At 40.1% G+C, this 18750-nt stretch overlaps 1 protein-coding gene across 2 annotated transcripts; it reads right to left on the reverse strand.

Annotated features, from left to right (window-relative positions):
* Positions 1–3491: 3491 nt before the first annotated feature.
* LOC112258768 (inward rectifier potassium channel 4-like) lies at positions 3492–14499 on the reverse strand. 2 transcript variants are annotated; one of them, XM_042327541.1, is made up of 3 exons: positions 14171–14499; positions 7212–7381; positions 3492–5184 (listed from the first exon to the last, which is right to left on the reverse strand). In XM_042327541.1, exons 2-3 carry the CDS (start codon positions 7247–7249, stop codon positions 3609–3611), a joined length of 1614 nt encoding a protein of 537 aa, XP_042183475.1. In that variant the 5' UTR covers positions 7250–7381; positions 14171–14499; the 3' UTR covers positions 3492–3608. The 2 variants fall into 2 exon arrangements, with proteins under 2 accessions (XP_042183475.1, XP_042183476.1); XM_042327542.1 differs by lacking the exon at positions 7212–7381.
* Between the last annotated feature and the right edge of the window lie 4251 nt (positions 14500–18750).

An 18750-nucleotide genomic window follows, 5' to 3' on the forward strand; every position in this document is an offset into this window, starting at 1 on the left:
GAGCGGCAGAGATAAATCAACACAATTATTTCAGGAAATAATATTACACAGTTGTTTTACAAACACAACCAGATATAGTAGCATAATAAAGATTCCTCGCCGTCATCGCTCAGCATTTACTCCATGCTGCTGCTAGCATATCGACATGTACACACAACCCCTCAAATACAGTACGTTCATTGTAAAAATATAAAGTAGCAGTTGCATTTTGTGGTAACAACGTTTCCCGTGTGCCTCAACTGTCACAAAGGTCTGGTTATTTGAAAAAGTGCAAGTTTTGACTTGAAAAGCCTACTGTCATACTGAATGCCCAGTGCTCTCTCTCTCTCTCTCTCTCTCTCTCTCTCTCTCTCTCTCTCTCTCTCTCTCTCACACACACACACATTCAAGTTGATATAATCCTCACAAACAATTTTGCAGATGTAAAAATGGCGAAAGTTACTCAAGAAGAAAATGTTGTTGGATGAAGATGAAGAGACAAACAGGTGCAGTGTAGTGCAGGAAACAGACAAGGGACATGTACATCATTCAGACAACTACACACAATAGGAGTTACGGTGCAGGAGATTCATGAATAATTTCATACACAAACCATATGCCAACAAACAAGTCAGCGTTGTTTATATTTGACTTAGTGGGAAAGAGATGAAATATAGACACTTTGGAATACACAAAGGTGTCTCTCTATTCAGTCTCTCTAGAATCAACCTTTATGAGATCTCACATTCTAAAGACGACTGCTTTCAGATGATTCCCCTAAAGGTGTCTCTCTATTCAGTCTCTCTAGAATCAACCTTTATGAGATCTCACATTCTAAAGACGACTGCTTTCAGATGATTCCCCTCAAGGTGACTATCGGGAAATGTCTTTAAGGTGACAGGAGAGACCAGATAAGTAACTCATGATAAGTTCTCTACTGATATACACTGAAGAGAGGGACTTTCCATTATGTCACATTCATGCTCCTTTTGCAACACAAAAACCAGGCTTTAATAAAGAGGTGAGAAAAAGCTACGTGATTCTGGAGAATGAAAACACCTAGTTATTTTCTGCAGCAAATGACGAACTGGATTTCAGACATTAAGACCCTTAGCTATGACTATTTAATGATTGCGTTGGTCATTGTATTGTTGTTATTACGCACAGTAACAACCGATAAATGATTCATTGATCTATGCTAAAGACACTATGAAAACAACGTGTGTAAATTAATAAATTAGGGAGAAAAGAGGCTCAGAGGAAAACTTGACTGAAGAGCCACAGTGCAAATAGTAGAAAGCAGCAAACTATCCTGTCTGTTATATTGCACAGCTGAACTGAGAGTTGATATAGTATTTGAACCCACGTATGATTCATATCACATGTCATATCACCAATCATTTTATCATTACAGAACACTGGAGGTTGATTCCACATCAAAATATCATGTATCATGTCCAAATTAAACAAACAACGTAATACGACTGTGTAGATAAACATCATACCTACCTATTTGAATGTCACTCAAATATTCTGGGTATCTTCCCTGCACATTTCCTCCTGAGACAGTTTCTGTAGCAGAAGTGCTCCTTTGGTCAAATGTCTGTTTATCCTTCATTGCACACGTCTCAACAAGTCATTTTTTGTCTCATCCTCAGCTCTCTGCTGGAACTGTCCATCTCTTGGTGTTCCTTTCCTATTACCTCGTTAAAAAAGTCACGTGTTCATACAATCTCATGTGTAATTATCTGTCTAGGTGACTGTCCCACAGCCCAACTGAGGTACACGTATGGGTGAGGTGTGCAGAGTAGAACCACTACCTCAGCCTCCCATTTGGTTCTCTACACAAACAAAAACATGGGCTCAGGTAAAAGTACAAAATAATGCTGGCAAGGCGAAAGGGGTGTAGATCTAGTACTAAATCCAGCGCAAAACGTGCAAAAAACAAATGGAAGACCTCACTTCAAGACCTACAAGTAGGTATATACAGTTGAAGTCGGAAGTTTACATACACATTAGCCAAATACATTTAAACATTTACATTTCTGACATTTAATCCTAATAAAAATTCCCTGTCTTAGGTCAGTTAGGTACACCACTTTATTTTAAGAATGTGAAATGTCACAATAATAGCAGATATAATTATTTCGTTCAGCTTTTATTTCTTTCATCACATTCCCAGTGAGTCAGAAGTTTGCATACACTCAATTAGTATTTGGTAGCATTGCCTTTAAATTGTTTAACTTGGGTCAAACGTTTCGAGTAGCCTTCCACAAGCTTCCCACAATAAGTTGGGGGACTTTTAGCCCATTCCTCCTGACAGAGCTGGTGTAACAGAGTCAGGTTTGTAGACCTCCTTGCTCGCACATGCATTTTCAGTTCTGCCCACACATTTTCTATAGGATTGAGGTCAGGGCTTTGTGATGGCCACTCCAATACCTTGACTTTGTTGTCCTTAAGCCATTTTGCCACAACTTTGGAAGTATGCCTGGGGTCATTGTCCATTTGGAAGACCCATTTGCGACCAAGCTTTAACTTCCTGACTGAATTCTTGAGATGTTGCTTCAATTTATCCCCCTAATTTTCCGTCCTCATGATGCCATCTATTTTGTGAAGTGCACCAGTCCCTCCTGCAGCAAAGCACCCCCACAACATGATGCTGCCACCCCAGTGCTTCACGGTTAGGATGGTGTTCTTCGGCTTGCAAGCCTCCCCCTTTTTCCTCCAAACTTAATGATGGTCATTATGGGAAAACAGTTCTATTTTTGTTTCATCAGACCAGAGGACATTTCTCCAAAAAGTACGATCTTTGTCCCCATCTGTAGTTGCAAACTGTAGTCTGGCTTTTTTATGGCGGTTTTGGAACAGTGGCTTCTTCCTTGCTGAGTGGCCTTTCAGGTTATGTCGATATATATATATTTTTTACTGTGGAGATAGAGACATTTGTACCATCTTCAGAAGGTTCTTTGCTGTTGTTCTGGGATTGATTTGCACTTTTCGCACCAAAGTACATTCATTTCTAGGAGACAGAACTCATCTCCTTCCTGAGCGGTATGACGGCTGCGTGGTCCCATGGTGTTTATACTTGCATACTATTGTTTGTACAGATGAACGTGGTACCTTCAGGCATTTGGAAATTGCTCCCAAGGATGAACCAGACTTGAATGAACCAAAAATTCTGAGGCTGATTTCTTTAGATTTCCCATAATGTCAAGCAAAGAGGCACTGAGTTTGAAGGTAGGCCTTGAAATACATCCACAGGTACACCTCCAATTGACTCAAATGATGTCAATTAACCTATCAGAAGCTTTTAAAGCCATGACATAATTTTCTGGAATTTTCCAAGCTGTTTAAAGGCACAGTCAACTTAGTGTATGTAAACTTCTGACCCAGTGGAATTGTGATACAGTGAATTATAAGTGAAATAGTCTGTCTGTAAACAAAAAAATGACTTGTGTCATGCACAAAGAAGATGTCCTAACCGACTTGCCAAAACTATAGTTTGTTAGCAAGAAATTTGTGGAGTGGTTGAAAAACTAGTTTTAATGACTCTAAGTGTGTGTAAACTTCCGACTTCAACTATATGCATGGAGGGGTTGGGAAGGGTCTGAGGGTGCCATCCCTTTGCCTCAGATTCCTGACTCACTTTTATATGTCAGTGGATCACGAGTAATGGTCGTCTGTAGAATGTCAAAATCCATCTGATTGTCCAAAACACACAGCATGTTGCTGCCGGATGTCATTGTGGCTGTGTCCTGAAACAAATGATGAAAGTCTACAGAAACTGAATTCCTCCTTTCCTCCCCCCTGTCTTTTCCCTTTTGCCTATCCAGTTCATCCTCGTCCTCTCCACAGCTCAGTGCTACCTCATTCTCATAGCAGAAGGCGCTGGGGGAGTGGGGGGTTACGAGGTGCTGGGTGATTCTGGGGCTGGTTGGGAATAGTGAGTGGGAGGAGGCGGATGAGGCAGGCCGGCTGGCCGTCTCACTGAGCTCCTTGGCGCTGCAGTGGGGTGTGGAGGGCACCTCGTAGGTCTTGTGGAAGCGAGCATAGTCCACCTGATACTTGGTTCGGTCCTCAAAGATCACAGGCTCAAACCTATGCCCCCATAGGATCTCCTTGGCCAGATAGGAGCTGCGGGCCTGGGTGGTCATGGCGGTGGCCTCCACCATGCCCTCCAAGATCACTACGATCTCAAAGTCATCAGACTCCAGATCAGCCCGGCTCACAGTATACAGGGGGCTGTCCTCGTCGATCTCATGGACGATAACTAGAGGAGAAACCAGAAAGAGTCTGTCTATGCCTTCGTCGTAGCCTACGTTGAGATCCCTCTGCTCTAGAGGGATAAACTCTCCCTCTGCCGTGACGTAGGGTCGAATGAGCTGTGCCCGCACATGGGCCTCCACGATGTGGCTCTTGCGCAGGTTACCCACCCGCCACATTAGGCACAGCTTGCCATCGCGCAGGGAAATCACAGCGTTTTTCGAGAACAGCAGGGTCTGGTTCCTCTTCTTAGGGCGTGCCATTTTGACCATGATTGTGCCAAGCATGAAGGAGTCAATGATGCATCCCACTATGGACTGGACCACCACTGTGATCACTGCCACAGGGCACTCCTCAGTGACACAGCGCCACCCATAACCAATGGTGGTCTGGGTCTCGACGGAGAATAGGAAGGCTCCGACGAAGCCCTCCACATGAAGGAGGCATGGCTGCCACGTTTTCTGCACCCCTTCAACTTCACCAACCCCAAGCCCATTCCCTTCCAACCCTGAAGAGGAACTCATTCCAGGGTGCTCATCAAAATCCCCATGGGCTCTGGAAACTGAATAGAAGATTATTCCAAAAAACATCCAAGAGGACAGGAAGGTCGAGCAGAAGAGGAGTAGTAAGTATCTCCAGCGGATGTCCACGCAGGTGGTAAAGATGTCGGCCAGGTAACGTTGTGATTTCTCCTCCATGTTAGAGAACACCACGTTGCAATGCCCATTTTTCTTGACGAAGCGACTTCTTAGTTGGCTCGATCCTGTAGTAGAGATCTTTCCGTTGTAATTGTTCATCCTACGACCTGTGGCTCCTGATATCCTATCTCCTCCGGATGTGCCACTAGGGGAGAGGAACCGGCTATTTGGCGAGCTGTGGCCGTTGTGGAGCCCAAGTGTGGAGATTTTCAGGCCCTCCTCATCTGGCGCTGCAAAGTTGTACCTGTTGGGTTAACAAAAGGGGAAAGTATGGATAAATAAGAAAATTGACCAGTGTGATGCAAGAGATGTGAGAGTGGTTTGAGAGAGGGTGTAGAACAGGAAGAGTTGAGGTTATAAAACTGTGTCTGTGGTCTCATAGGGCTATCTGTTCTTACCAGTGTGCCCTACAGGACACAGTGACTATGAATAGCTTGCCAACTCTGCACAGTGTGAGAGACATAATGTATGACTCACATTCTCTCATGCGTTTAAGACCGCGCTTAGGAAGGATATGCTGTGAATGAGAAATGTATTACAGTCCTATAAGGGTATCCTTCTTGAATACAAAGGTAGCATGAAACGTTGCTTTCTCACTTTCCTCAAGACCATTTGACCTACCTCTGGTAACCTCCTAATATTGATCAGACCGATCTGTCTCTCTCCTCTGGAGAGGATAACCTGGGAAGGTGAGTTGTGTTTAGCTATGTGAGAGGGATTGCGGTCATCACGGGTTTAGGGATTATACATGAGCCAAGTCTCTTGACAGCCTATGTTGACTGGGACATACAGACATTATATTGACCAATTTATAGTGCTCCATTGATCAGGAAACTATATTCAACCATATACTTATTGAATTTTTAATGTTTGCACTATTTTGGTTCCATTCATTTGATATTGAAGTTATGTACATTTGAAGTCGGAAGTTCACATACACATTAGCCAAATACCTTTAAACTCAGTTTTTCACAATTCCTGACATTTCATCCCAGTAACAATTCCCTGTCTTAGGTCAGTTAGGATCACCACTTTATTTAAAGAATGTGAAATGTCAGAATAATAGTAGAGAGAACGATTTATTTCAGCTTTTATTTCTTTCATCGCATTCCCAGTGGGTCAGAACTTTACATACACTCAATTAGTATTTGGTAGCAATGCCTTTAAATTGTTTAACTTGGGTCAAACGTTTTGAGTAGCCTTCCACAAGCTTCCCACTTGAAATACATCCACAGGTACACCTCAAATTGACTCAAATTATGTCAATTAACCTATCAGAAGCTTCTAAAGCCATGACATAATTTTCTGGAATTTTCCAAGCTGTTTAAAGGCACTGTCAACTTAGTGTATGTAAACTTCTGACCCACTGGAATTGTGATACAGTGAATTATAAGTGAAATAATCTGTCTGTAAACAATTGTTGGAAAAATTACTTGTGTCATGCACAAAGTAGATGTTCTAACTGACTTTCCAAACTATAGTTTGTTAACAAGAAATTTGTGGAGTGGTTGAAAAACTAGTTTTATTGACTCCAACCGAAGTGTATGTAAACTTCCGACTTCAACTGTACATTGGCGAGCTAAGGTTGTCCATTTCCCTGTGATAACACAAATAAGGAGAAGCATTGTCAGCTTTGGGGACATAAGGTATGACCAGTGATGGAAAAAGTACCCAATTGTCACACTTGAGTAAAAGTCAAGATAACTTAATAGAAAATTACTCAAGTAAAAGTGAAAGTCACCCACTAAAATACTACTTGAGAAAAGGTCTAAAAGTATTTGGTTTTAAATATACTTAGCTATCAAAGGTAAATGTAGTTGCTAAAATATACATAAGTATCAAAAGTAAAAGTAGAAATCATTTCAAATTCCTTATATTAAGCAAACCAGACAGCACCATTTTCTTGTTTTTATTTATTTACGTATCGCCAGGGGCACACTCCGACACCCAGACATCATTTACAATTAAAGCATGTGTGTTTAGTGAGTCTGCAAGATCAGAGGCAGTAGGGATGACCAGTGATGTTCTCTTGATAAGTGTCTGAAATCCTGTCCTGCTAAGCATTCAAAATGTTACGAGTACTTTGGGGTGTCAGGGAACATGTGTAGAGTAAAAAGTACATTATTTTCATTAGGAATGTAGTGAAGTAAAAGTAAAAATGTAAGTAAAAATATAAATAGTAATATCCCCAAAATTACTTTAGTAGTACTTTCATTTTTACGCCACTGGGTATGACACAGGTATGACAGAATCCATTCATGGCGTCCTCACCTGTTGGCCCGTGCTGTTCCCATGGCACCAGTGATCATCAGATGGTCAGTAGGTCTATAAGTAGGGTGGGAGGCTGGACTCCGCCCTGGCAAGTAGTCTACTGCGAAAGATTTGGTATCGGCATGGCAACTGTCAATGTGTGCACGGACGGCATCTCCCGGTGAAGACCACTACAGGGAGAAAGATTTTACATTTTGCCAAGATTCCTACACAGTACAGGTGTGGGATATTAATTTGACCTATATAGTCAGGGCAAAATAGTCCTGCAGCAAAATTATTCAAACATTTAGTCCATAATGTTGCTTGATCGGTGGTTAGGCTATTAGCTGGTCAAAATGAGACTACATGAAAAGTGCAATACTGTTATTATAACTGCAGGTTTTCAGTGAATGTATGAAATCACAAAGCTCATCTACATTTCCTGCTTCTCAGGAAAATTCTCAGCCAAAATAATAATGATAAAATTAAGATCCTACATCTGTACCTGTGCATCACCATATCATTTTGCACAGATTTGGATAACTATCCCTCAACATTCATAACTGATTTAGTGTGAGCATATTTTATTGAGAGAACTATGATTTGTTGTGACCTGGTTTTTGGGTTACAAACAATCAGTTCTAGTCAAAAGTTTGGACACACCTACTCATTCAAGGGTTTTTCTTTATTTTTACTATTTTCTACATTGTAGAATAATAGAGAAGACATCAAAACAATGAAATAACACATGGAATCATGTAGGAAGCAAAAAAGTGTTAAACAAATCAAAATATATTTTATATTTTATATTCTTCAAAGTAGCCACCATTTGCCTTGCTGACAGCTTTGCACACTCTTGGCATTCTCTCAACCAGCTTTATGAGGTAGTCACCTTAAATGCATTTCAATTAACAGGTGTGCCTTGTTAAAAGTACATTTGTGGAATTTCTTTCCTTCTTAATGTGTTTGAGCCAATCAGTTGTGTTGTGACAAGGTAGGGGTGGTCTGTATATCTTCAAGTAAGAGTTCAGTCCTGAGACAATACACTTCTGTGGTTGATTGTGTTATTCGTCTCTTTATAGAGGCCAATGTCACAACTGAAAAAACACCTGTCATTACTTCATTTCGGCGCTAAATAAAGACTTCTACGAAACTAAACAACGTGGTTCCACCATGATCTCCAAATATCCTAACGTCACGTAATATTAGAAAACGGCTCAGGGTTGTTTCTGTCATTACGTATCTATGTAAAAGAAATCCCTCTCATAATCCTTGCATCATAATACCTACGATACAAAACACTTAGAAATCCAAGATCAAGGTAGTAGTTGTAGCTTTATTTTGTGAAAACATGCAAAGGTTTTGTGTCATTGTGAAACTACATCATTTGAGACCTTTGCACGGAAGGACCAGTTTTCCTGACAGATCAACCGCCAGATGTGAGGATGTATGTGACAGTCCACAAAGCCAAACATGGTTGCCAATGGAATTGTCTGCAAGACAATGTACAATACAGTGACATTATTAGGATTGTTATCAATGTTTTTCACACTTCCCAGTGGTCTTATGTTGTGTCTTCTCCCACAGGTACTTCTGGTTCAGGAGGACAACATCAACATCAACTGAGGACATTACACTGAAGATCACATCCGTCAATGTCGGAGTAATCATGACGCTGATCACTTTTTGGTTACAGGAGTTGAAATGAGACAGGTACAGATGCAGTGCTTGCAGGTGATTAGCAGCGAGCGGTTTCCATAGGAACCCTTTATTGTGGAATTTGGAGGGTGACTGTGTGGTGAAGCGAGGGGGATGGAGCATATCGGTAAAGCCACTAGAGACATGGTGGAGGGGGCTAGTAAGAGCTCTTCAGGATGAGTCACGGAGAGGGGAAGATTCAAGATTAAACAGAACACATCTTAAACTGATTCACAGAGGTTTAACAAAATTACATCTAACAGTCACTCATCATCACAGTGTAGGGAGATGATGAGTGCATAGGAAGACTGAACTTTGGGGAGAGAAGGCCTGAATAAGAATCCTTGTTACACAACACAGATTCAGATACTTAATCCCCTTTGAGCAGGAGGTGTGTGTGTGTGTGTGTGTGTGTGTGTGTGTGTGTGTGTGTGTGTGTGTGTGTGTGTGTGTGTGTGTGTGTGTGTGTGTGTGTGTGTGTGTGTGTGTGTGTGTGTGTGTGTGTGTGTGTGTGTGCGTGTGCGTGCGTGCGTGCGTTGGCTGGGGAGGGGAGGGGAGACTTCCTTTACTGTATCTTTATGTGTACTTGTCTGGCAAGGCCATTCTTAACCCATAATCTCTTAAATTGCAGATGAATAGTCTCCTAATCTCTAGTCTCAAAGAAGTGATATGAAAGGCAGATCTAAATAGAGTGACCTGGTTCAGATTTCACACTAATCCCTTATGGAGAGAGAAGAAAAGGAGAGAGACGGTGCTGGTGGCGGACAGTGTTGTGGAAGGATGACGACGCCAACAGGACATCTCCTAAACCACGTCATACTTGTCCCAGGTTAATCACTGGAGTAGGATTACATACCATTTGGCATATGGGTTCTTACTGCACATCAAGACATATCTCAAACACATAGGAAGATAATACACAAGCTGGGCCCAAGCAGTCCTCTCTGAGATGTATAAAAGGGAACAGTATGCATATGAAACTGCTGATGGCTGTTCAAAATGGGTAGGGTTCGGTTGCGATGTGTTTCTTGTTGTCATTATGATTATTTGTTGTATTTATTGATGAGAAACCAATGGGATGTAGGCCTACAAGGAAACTAATAAAACAAGAGAAGAATAAAGGTGGACCCAACCACAAGTTCCTTGTTTTCTCAAACGCTACAGTTAAAGCCCATACCCCATCCTAAGTGAAAATAAAACATACTATTCTAATACCAGACGCAGGGTTTGGGATTGTATAACTGAATTCTAAAACATGAAGTGGCTAATAAGAGTCTGTTACAGCAGTACTTAATGTTGGCAGGTACAGAGGGAATGAGTTTGTCTATGTTGACCTTTATTTTCTCTAGCTTTGGTACATTTCCTGAATCCATTCAGATGCAAAACTTTGTCTGGTCAAATTAGATTATGATCATAATAAACTATTTTAATCTTGTCAGTTCCCTGAACAAGCCAGAAATTCTGTTGATCAATCCAGTCTGGGCTCTCAGAGATTTCAGTAAGAAGGTCTACTGATATCATTTTTACAATGCAACAAGTGGAACAACTTTTAAAAAAATTCTTCCATGAGCCACTGTGTCAAAGAAACATGACCAAATGACATCTGACAGTCTAAGAATTCCCATCACCTTCATTTGTAACAGATCAATCCCTGTCTCCCTGTGTGTCAATCATGTTGAACCATCTGGAACCTTCTCTGTCTGTTTACAGCTAGGGTAGAGTACCCTAATTAGGGTCAGTCAACAACAGCCCCCTACTAAGTAGTGATTGATTAACCCCAGTCAGGTCAACCATTGCATGCATGGCTTCAAAAGAGGGCTGTGTGTTTAAACAAGGAAAGTGTTACATAATGAAGGACCAAGTAGATCAAAGTCATTATTTTTGCAGGTAAATGGGATGAATTCTCTGCTTGGTTCATTTTATTACTACTTCTATTGTACTATTACTTTAACCTGTATAAATATTGTTTTAGAAACGTGCTGAAAATTCTAATTATATGGGAAACGTAAGGTGGTGTTGGCTTTGTACTTGGAAAAAGATAATAACTTGTTTCATCATTGCTAAATCCCAGTTTTTAGAACACAGATGCAGAATCACAAGCGGGTTTTACCAGTAAGGATCGCCTGGCCACACAGAGTTAACTGTAGGATTATCTGTTTCATTACAACATCAACTTTCCTCTAGATTTCCTGAACCTCTGCTCCCTGTGTTTATTTATATATCCCTCTCTGTCCCCATCTCCTGTTTATTTATATATCCCTCTCTGTCCCCGTCTCCTGTTTATTTATATATCCCTCTCTGTCCCTGTCTCCTGTTTATTTATATATCCCTCTCTGTCCCTGTCTCCTGTTTATTTATATATCCCTCTCTGTCCCCTGTCTCCTGTTTATTTATATATCCCTCTCTGTCCCTGTCTCCTGTTTATTTATATATCCCCCCGTCTCTGTCCCTGTCTCCTGTTTATTTATATATCCCTCTCTGTCCCCGTCTCCTGTTTATTTATATATCCCTCTCTGTCCCTGTCTTTATTTATATATCCTGTTTATTTATATATCCCTCTCTGTCCACGTCTCCTGTTTATTTATATATCCCTCTCTGTCCCCGTCTCTGTTTATTTATATATCCCTCTCTCCTGTCCCCTGTCTCCTGTTTATTTATATATCCCTCTCTGTCCCCATCTCCTGTTTATTTATATATCCCTCTCTGTCCCTGTCTCCTGTTTATTTATATATCCCTCTCTGTCCCCATCTCCTGTTTATTTATATATCCCTCTCTGTCCCCGTCTCCTGTTTATTTATATATCCCTCTCTGTCCCCGTCTCCTGTTTATTTATATATCCCTCTCTGTCCCAGTCTCCTGTTTATTTATATATCCCTCTCTGTCCCCATCTCCTGTTTATTTATATATCCCTCTCTGTCCCTGTCTCCTGTTTATTTATATATCCCTCTCTGTCCCCGTCTCCTGTTTATTTATATATCCCTCTCTGTCCCAGTCTCCTGTTTATTTATATATCCCTCTCTGTCCCCTCTGTCTCTCTGTTTATTTATATATCCCTCTCTGTCCCCATCTCCTGTTTATTTATATATCCCTCTCTGTCCCTGTCTCCTGTTTATTTATATATCCCTCTCTGTCCCCGTCTCCTGTTTATTTATATATCCCTCTCTGTCCCTGTTTATTTATATATCCCTCTCTGTCTCTCCTGTTTATTTATATATCCCTCTCTGTCCCAGTCTCCTGTTTATTTATATATCCCTCTCTGGGTCCCCATCTCCTGTTTATTTATATCCCCATCTCCTGTTTATTTATATATCCCTCTCTGTCCCCGTCTCCTGTTTATTTATATATCCCTCTCTGTCCCCGTCTCCTGTTTATTTATATATCCCTCTCTGTCCCCGTCTCCTGTTTATTTATATATCCCTCTCTGTCCCCGTCTCCTGTTTATTTATATATCCCTCTCTGTCCCCGTCTCCTGTTTATTTATATATCCCTATCTGTCCCTGTCTCCTGTTTATTTATATATCCCTCTCTGTCCCCATCTCCTGTTCATTTATATATCCCTCTCTGTCCCCGTCTCCTGTTTATTTATATATCCCTCTCTGTCCCCGTCTCCTGTTTATTTATATATCCCTCTCTTTCCCCGTCTCCTGTTTATTTATATATCCCTCTCTGTCCCCGTCTCCTGTTTATTTATATATCCCTCTCTTTCCCGTCTCCTGTTTATTTATATATCCCTCTCTGTCCCCGTCTCCTGTTTATTTGTATATCCCTATCTGTCCCCGTCTCCTGTTTATTTATATATCCCTATCTGTTTATTTATATATCCCTCTGTCCCCATCTCCTGTTTATTTATATATCCCTCTCTGTCCCCGTCTCCTGTTTATTTATATATCCCTCTCTGTCCCCATCTCCTGTTTATTTATATATCCCTCTCTGTCCCCTCTGTCCCCGTCTCTCCTGTTTATTTATATATCCCTCTCTTTCCCTCTCTGTCCCCATCTCTGTTTATTTATATATCCCTCTCTGTCCCCGTCTCCTGTTTATTTATATATCCCTCTCTGTCCCCGTCTCCTGTTTATTTATATATCCCTCTCTGTCCCCTGTCTCCTGTTTATTTATATATCCCTATCTGTCCCTGTCTCCTGTTTATTTATATATCCCTATCTGTCCCCGTCTCCTGTTTATTTATATATCCCTCTCTGTCCCCATCTCCTGTTTATTTATATATCCCTCTCTGTCCCCGTCTCCTGTTTATTTATATATCCCTCTCTGTCCCCATCTCCTGTTTATTTATATATCCCTCTCTGTCCCCGTCTCCTGTTTATTTATATATCCCTCTCTGTCCCAGTCTCCTGTTTATTTATATATCCCTCTCTGTCCCCGTCTCCTGTTTATTGCTCTGGTGTGCTGTAGGCTACTCGACAGATCCATCCTTTATCGACATTTTCCTCTGTACACATTTACTGTAGCTTTGACATTTGGATGTCATCCATTATTGTGAATGGGTCTGTAAACCCTGGGTTAATTCGCTCTCAGTTTGTGAACAAAACATTGTGATGACCTCGAACACAGACTAAATGATCCTAGAGAGGAGCAGGTCTTACTTTCACAACAGCAGGTGACTATGACTGATTCCTGGATGCCCTCGAGTTGAAATAAGATGAACTGTATAATAAATCAGCTGTTTGCTCTATATCCCTACACAGCAGTTTCCTTGCAGTGTATGATCATGGACTGGGTGACGCAGTGCCTCATTGAGCTCTAGATTGATGGAAGGACAAACTTTAATGGGGAATGGTAGTGTATAAGTGTCTCATGCAAATGTCTTGAGCAGGTATTATTGTCAAATACTTAGTAGGAGATATCCAAATAACCAAGTTCACAATTATAAATTCAAATATTGCTCTGACCAGTTTAAATGTATCTTTGATAATTATTAACCTAGTTATAAAAAATTTAAAAATCTCAGTTAAACCAAGGTTACGCATCCTATCAATAGTAGCATACCTAGGTGAGACCGGACAGCTGTTCCAGGAAACATGAAATAGAAGAGGCATTTGATTCTCACTGGTTTCAGAACAAGCCTTCATTATTTGTAGATGATCTTTTTGAAAATACATTTTAAAGACTGTGAAAATGAATAGTAATACATTTTCACTTGGCGAAGTCTGTGAGTCCTGTTTCCCACCACAAACGTCTTGACATTCTAATGTGTATTGGACACTGGGGACCTTTACACATTTTAGGTTATGATTTAGGATAATTGATAAATAGGCCAGGCTTACCTTAAAGACAACAAGTTATTTTGTTGTGCAGCTTGCTTGTTGTTTCGATCCACTTCTGAATTATAACCTCAATTCTGAATAGTCCACGCACTCTTTGGGAGGAAGGATGTGTAACCCCAGGAGTCTCTGTTGTACGCCTTGCCTTTCGGCAATAGTTCTATCCTGTTCTGTTTCCACTCTCTTATTCCTTTAACATTAATCACACATTTTTGCATATCTTTATTGTTTTTTTCCCCTTTTGTTTTTGAATCCTTTGTTGTCCTCTGCTGCCTTCTAACTGTCTCCTGTAATCCGGTCAGTGCGCGCTCTCCTCCACAGACTCGTGCACTGGAGTCTCCAAATGCTGTGCCAATTTACTCTGTGCAAAGTGTGTGGGTTCCAGGGGGTGCTTGTCAGTTTGATTATGTCTCCCTCACGTCTTCATGTATATGTGTAGGCGTTAAATGATGCGCCCCCTTCTCATTTTACTGTTTGACTGCATCTCAAACCTATGTCTCATTGGAATAATTGTGGTGAGATGAACATGAAGTAGTTGTAAGAATGGGTATCAAAGTTGTTATAACCTTGTTAATACACTACCAAGTCACTTGGACTGAATTTTGCGTATTGAACTCTGTATAGAATAAACCATCATTTCAGTTCCTGAAATCTTTACCCACTCACAGTGGCTCTCAGGCTGGTTTCTAGCCCACTATCTCTGCCAGTGCAGTCAGTCTCACTGTCAATGCATGTTAGTCTCCAACCACAGTCGTACACTCCCCTAAGGCACTCTACCAGACCTAGTGCACTTGGTGTGGTAATCTTCAGTCCTTCACATAACAGGACACTTTATAAAGTGTAGGATTGTAAAGTTGTTCTCTTTTTCTCTTGATTTTGCACGTTATTTATGAGAACAGATATTTATGAGGACAGTGTATATGGGATTTGTCTGAACTTCCTCCATAGATATGACCTAATGGTCCGTGTGAAATCTGAAGTTGCGCTGAACTCTCATCATAACTTGACATGTTGTTGCTGTAATGTTGAAAATAAATTGCAGATAATTAACCTAAATGGAAACAACCCAGAAACGTATGCCAGTGCAGTATTCCTGATCTTGGGTATGGATGGAGCACAATTGTTTCTATGGAAACCATTTCCTTTAACAATCTTCTCTCTCCCTTTTCTCTGCTCCTAAATTATAGAGCAGAGGGGGCTTCTTTTCAATGCGCTCTCCTCCTCAATAGGAAGGTGGGAGTATATCTGTCCATATGACAGGCTCATAGAAGAGTAGTGAGGGGGTGGACTGAGATAGGTACCAAGAACAGACTGACGAGTGGCTGAGGAGAGATGGAGAATGGATGTTGCGGGGCGAAAGGAGCTTGGAGAAAAGGTACTATAGTATGAGCATTTGAGGTGTGTTAATGAAATCCAGATACAAAATATTCCTCATGACATGTAGCTGGCCACTGACTCAGCTGACCTGTACACTGTAATGAAGGAAGGTGTGGCTATCAAAATGTTATGGGGACTAATCTGACCCCCAGGGCTGATTACTGGCTAATAATACATACACAGAGGAGTCATCTTGTGGTCATCTTCTACTCAGATTCTACTGTAGCCTGTCTGGTCACTCTGTCTGACCCTCTTGGCAGCCAGAGACCATGACAGTCATATAATGGTAAATAAAAGTCACATCTAAATCAATTTAAAGTGGTTTTCCTATATTTTTTAGATTAGCATTAGATATAGATTTATGTTATCTCTAATGTTGATCCATTCATATACCTTTATATTATCTCTAATGTTAATCCCATCATATACCTTTATATTATCTCTAATGTTGATCCTTTCATACACCTTCATATTATCTCTAATGTTGATCCATTCATATACCTTTATATTATCTCTAATGTTAATCCCATCATATACCTTCATATTATCTCTAATGTTGATCCTTTCATACACCTTCATATTATCTCTAATGTTGATCCATTCATATACCTTTATATTATCTCTAATATTAATCCCATCACTGACACTGACACTGACACAACACTGACACTGACTCAACTCCAGCCACTTTAATAATGGGAATTGATGGGAAATGATGTAAATATATCACTAGCCACTTTAAACAATGCTACCTTATATAATGTTACTTACCCTACATTATTCATCTCATATGCATACGTATATACTGTACTCTATATCATCAACTGCATCCTTATGTAATACATGTATCACTAGCCACTTTAACTATGCCACTTTGTTTACATACTCATCTCATATGTATATACTGTACTCGATACCATCTACTGTATCTTGCCTATGCTGCTCTGTACCATCACTCATTCATATATCCTTATGTACATATTCTTTATCCCCTTACACTGTGAATAAGACAGTAGTTTTGGAATTGTTAGTTAGATTACTTGTTGGTTATTACTGCATTGTCGGAACTAGAAGCACAAGCATTTTGCTACACTCGCATTAACATCTGCTAACCATGTGTATGTGACAAATAAAATTGGATTTTGATTTGATTTGATCATATACCTTTATATTATCTCTAATGTTAATCCATTCATATACCTTTATATTATCTCTAATGTTAATCCATTCATATACCTTTATATTATCTCTAATGTTGATCCATTCATATACCTTTATATTATCTCTAATGTTGATCCTTTCATATACCTTTATATTATCTCTCATGTTAATCCCATCATACACCTTCATATTATCTCTAATGTTAATCCCATCATATACCTTTATATTATCTCTAATGTTGATAATTTCATATACCTTCATGTTATCTCTAATGTTGATCCTTTCATATACTTTATGTTATCTCTAATGTTGATCCTTTCATATACCTTTATATTATCTCTCATGTTAATCCCATCATACACCTTCATATTATCTCTAATGTTAATCCCATCATATACCTTTATATTATCTCTAATGTTGATAATTTCATATACCTTCATGTTATCTCTAATGTTGATCCTTTCATATACCTTTATATTATCTCTAATGTTAATCCCATCATATACCTTTATATTATCTCTAATGTTAATCCCATCATATACCTTTATATTATCTCTAATGTCGATCCCTTCATACATGTAATAGGACAGTTGGACATGTTTATGAACAGGTCATATACTGTATGCTCAATGTCTATCTTTACAACAAACATAAGAAAGTAATAACTCAGTAATACCAGAGCAACATATTTGGCAAATAAGTAATGTCATTGAAGAATACTGCCTATATGACGATATAGACCCTAGAACACACAACTAACTATACACTCACAATTGTCCCTTTGAAACGGACAGAAATGTTTTTGCTCTGCTATTACTTCAGGACTTAGCACTTAGATCCTCAGGAGAGGTTTTTCCACTCGGTACAGGGGAATGATGGAGGGCAATGACTTGCAACAGACGGAGAGACAGAGGGAGTGGATTATAATCACACTGCTGGACACAGGAACAATAATTTAGGAGCAGGGGACCAGGAAGGGAGGGTGAGGGGTGCCAAGCAAGAAGAGGGTGGTGATTAGTTTTGACGATGATTCAGATATTTAAGAGGATTGTAGGGTAGGCAGGGAGGTGGAGGAGATAAATATAGAGGGATGAAGAGTTGAACCAGGGAGATGGAGATAGTGAGTAGTTCAAAGCACTACACAAAACATGGAAACAAAATGATGAGCTCTCACTTGTCATTATGTGTCATAAACAGTTGAAAGCTCAAAAGAAAAGGTTAAACATTGTCAGGACTCGGCAAACCAAAAAACCATGTGTTTTGTATAGAAGTATAACAAAAAAGTTTAAAAAATGCAAGACAAAGTACACTACATGACCAAAAGTATGTGGACACCTGCTCGTCGAACATTTGATTCTAAAATCATGGGCATTGATATGGAGTTGTTCCCCGCTTTGCTGCTATAACAGTCTCCACTCTTATGGGAAGGCTTTCCACTAGATGTTGGAACATTGTTGCGGGGTCTTACTTCCATTCAGCCACAAGAGCATTAGTGAGGTCGGGCAGTGATGTTGGACGATTAGGCCTGTCTTGCAGTTGGCACTCCAATTCATCCCAAAGGTGTTCGATGGGGTTGAGGTTAGAGGTCAACCGATTAATCAGAATGGCCGATTAATTAGGGACAATTTCAAGTTTAATCAGCATTTTTGAACACCGATTATGGCCGATTACATTGCACTCCAGGAGGAGACTACGTTGCAAGTTTACTACCTGTTATGCGAGTGCAGTAAGGAGCCACGGTAAGGTGCTAGCTAGCATTAAACTTATCTTATAAAAAACAATCAATCTTAACATAATCACTAGTTAACTACACATGGTTGATGATATTACTAGTTTATCTAATTGTCCTACGTTGCATATAATCGATGCGGTGCCTGTTAATTTATCATTGAATCACAGCCTACTTCGCCAAATGGGTGATTTAACAAGTGTATTCGTGAAAAAAGCACTGTCGTTGCGCCAATGTGTACCTAACCATAAACATCAATGCCTTTCTTAAAATCAATACACAAGTATATATTTTTTAACTTGCATATTTAGTTAAT

The sequence above is a fragment of the Oncorhynchus tshawytscha genome, linkage group LG09 (genome assembly GCF_018296145.1).
Source record: "Oncorhynchus tshawytscha isolate Ot180627B linkage group LG09, Otsh_v2.0, whole genome shotgun sequence".
NCBI lineage: Eukaryota > Metazoa > Chordata > Actinopteri > Salmoniformes > Salmonidae > Oncorhynchus > Oncorhynchus tshawytscha.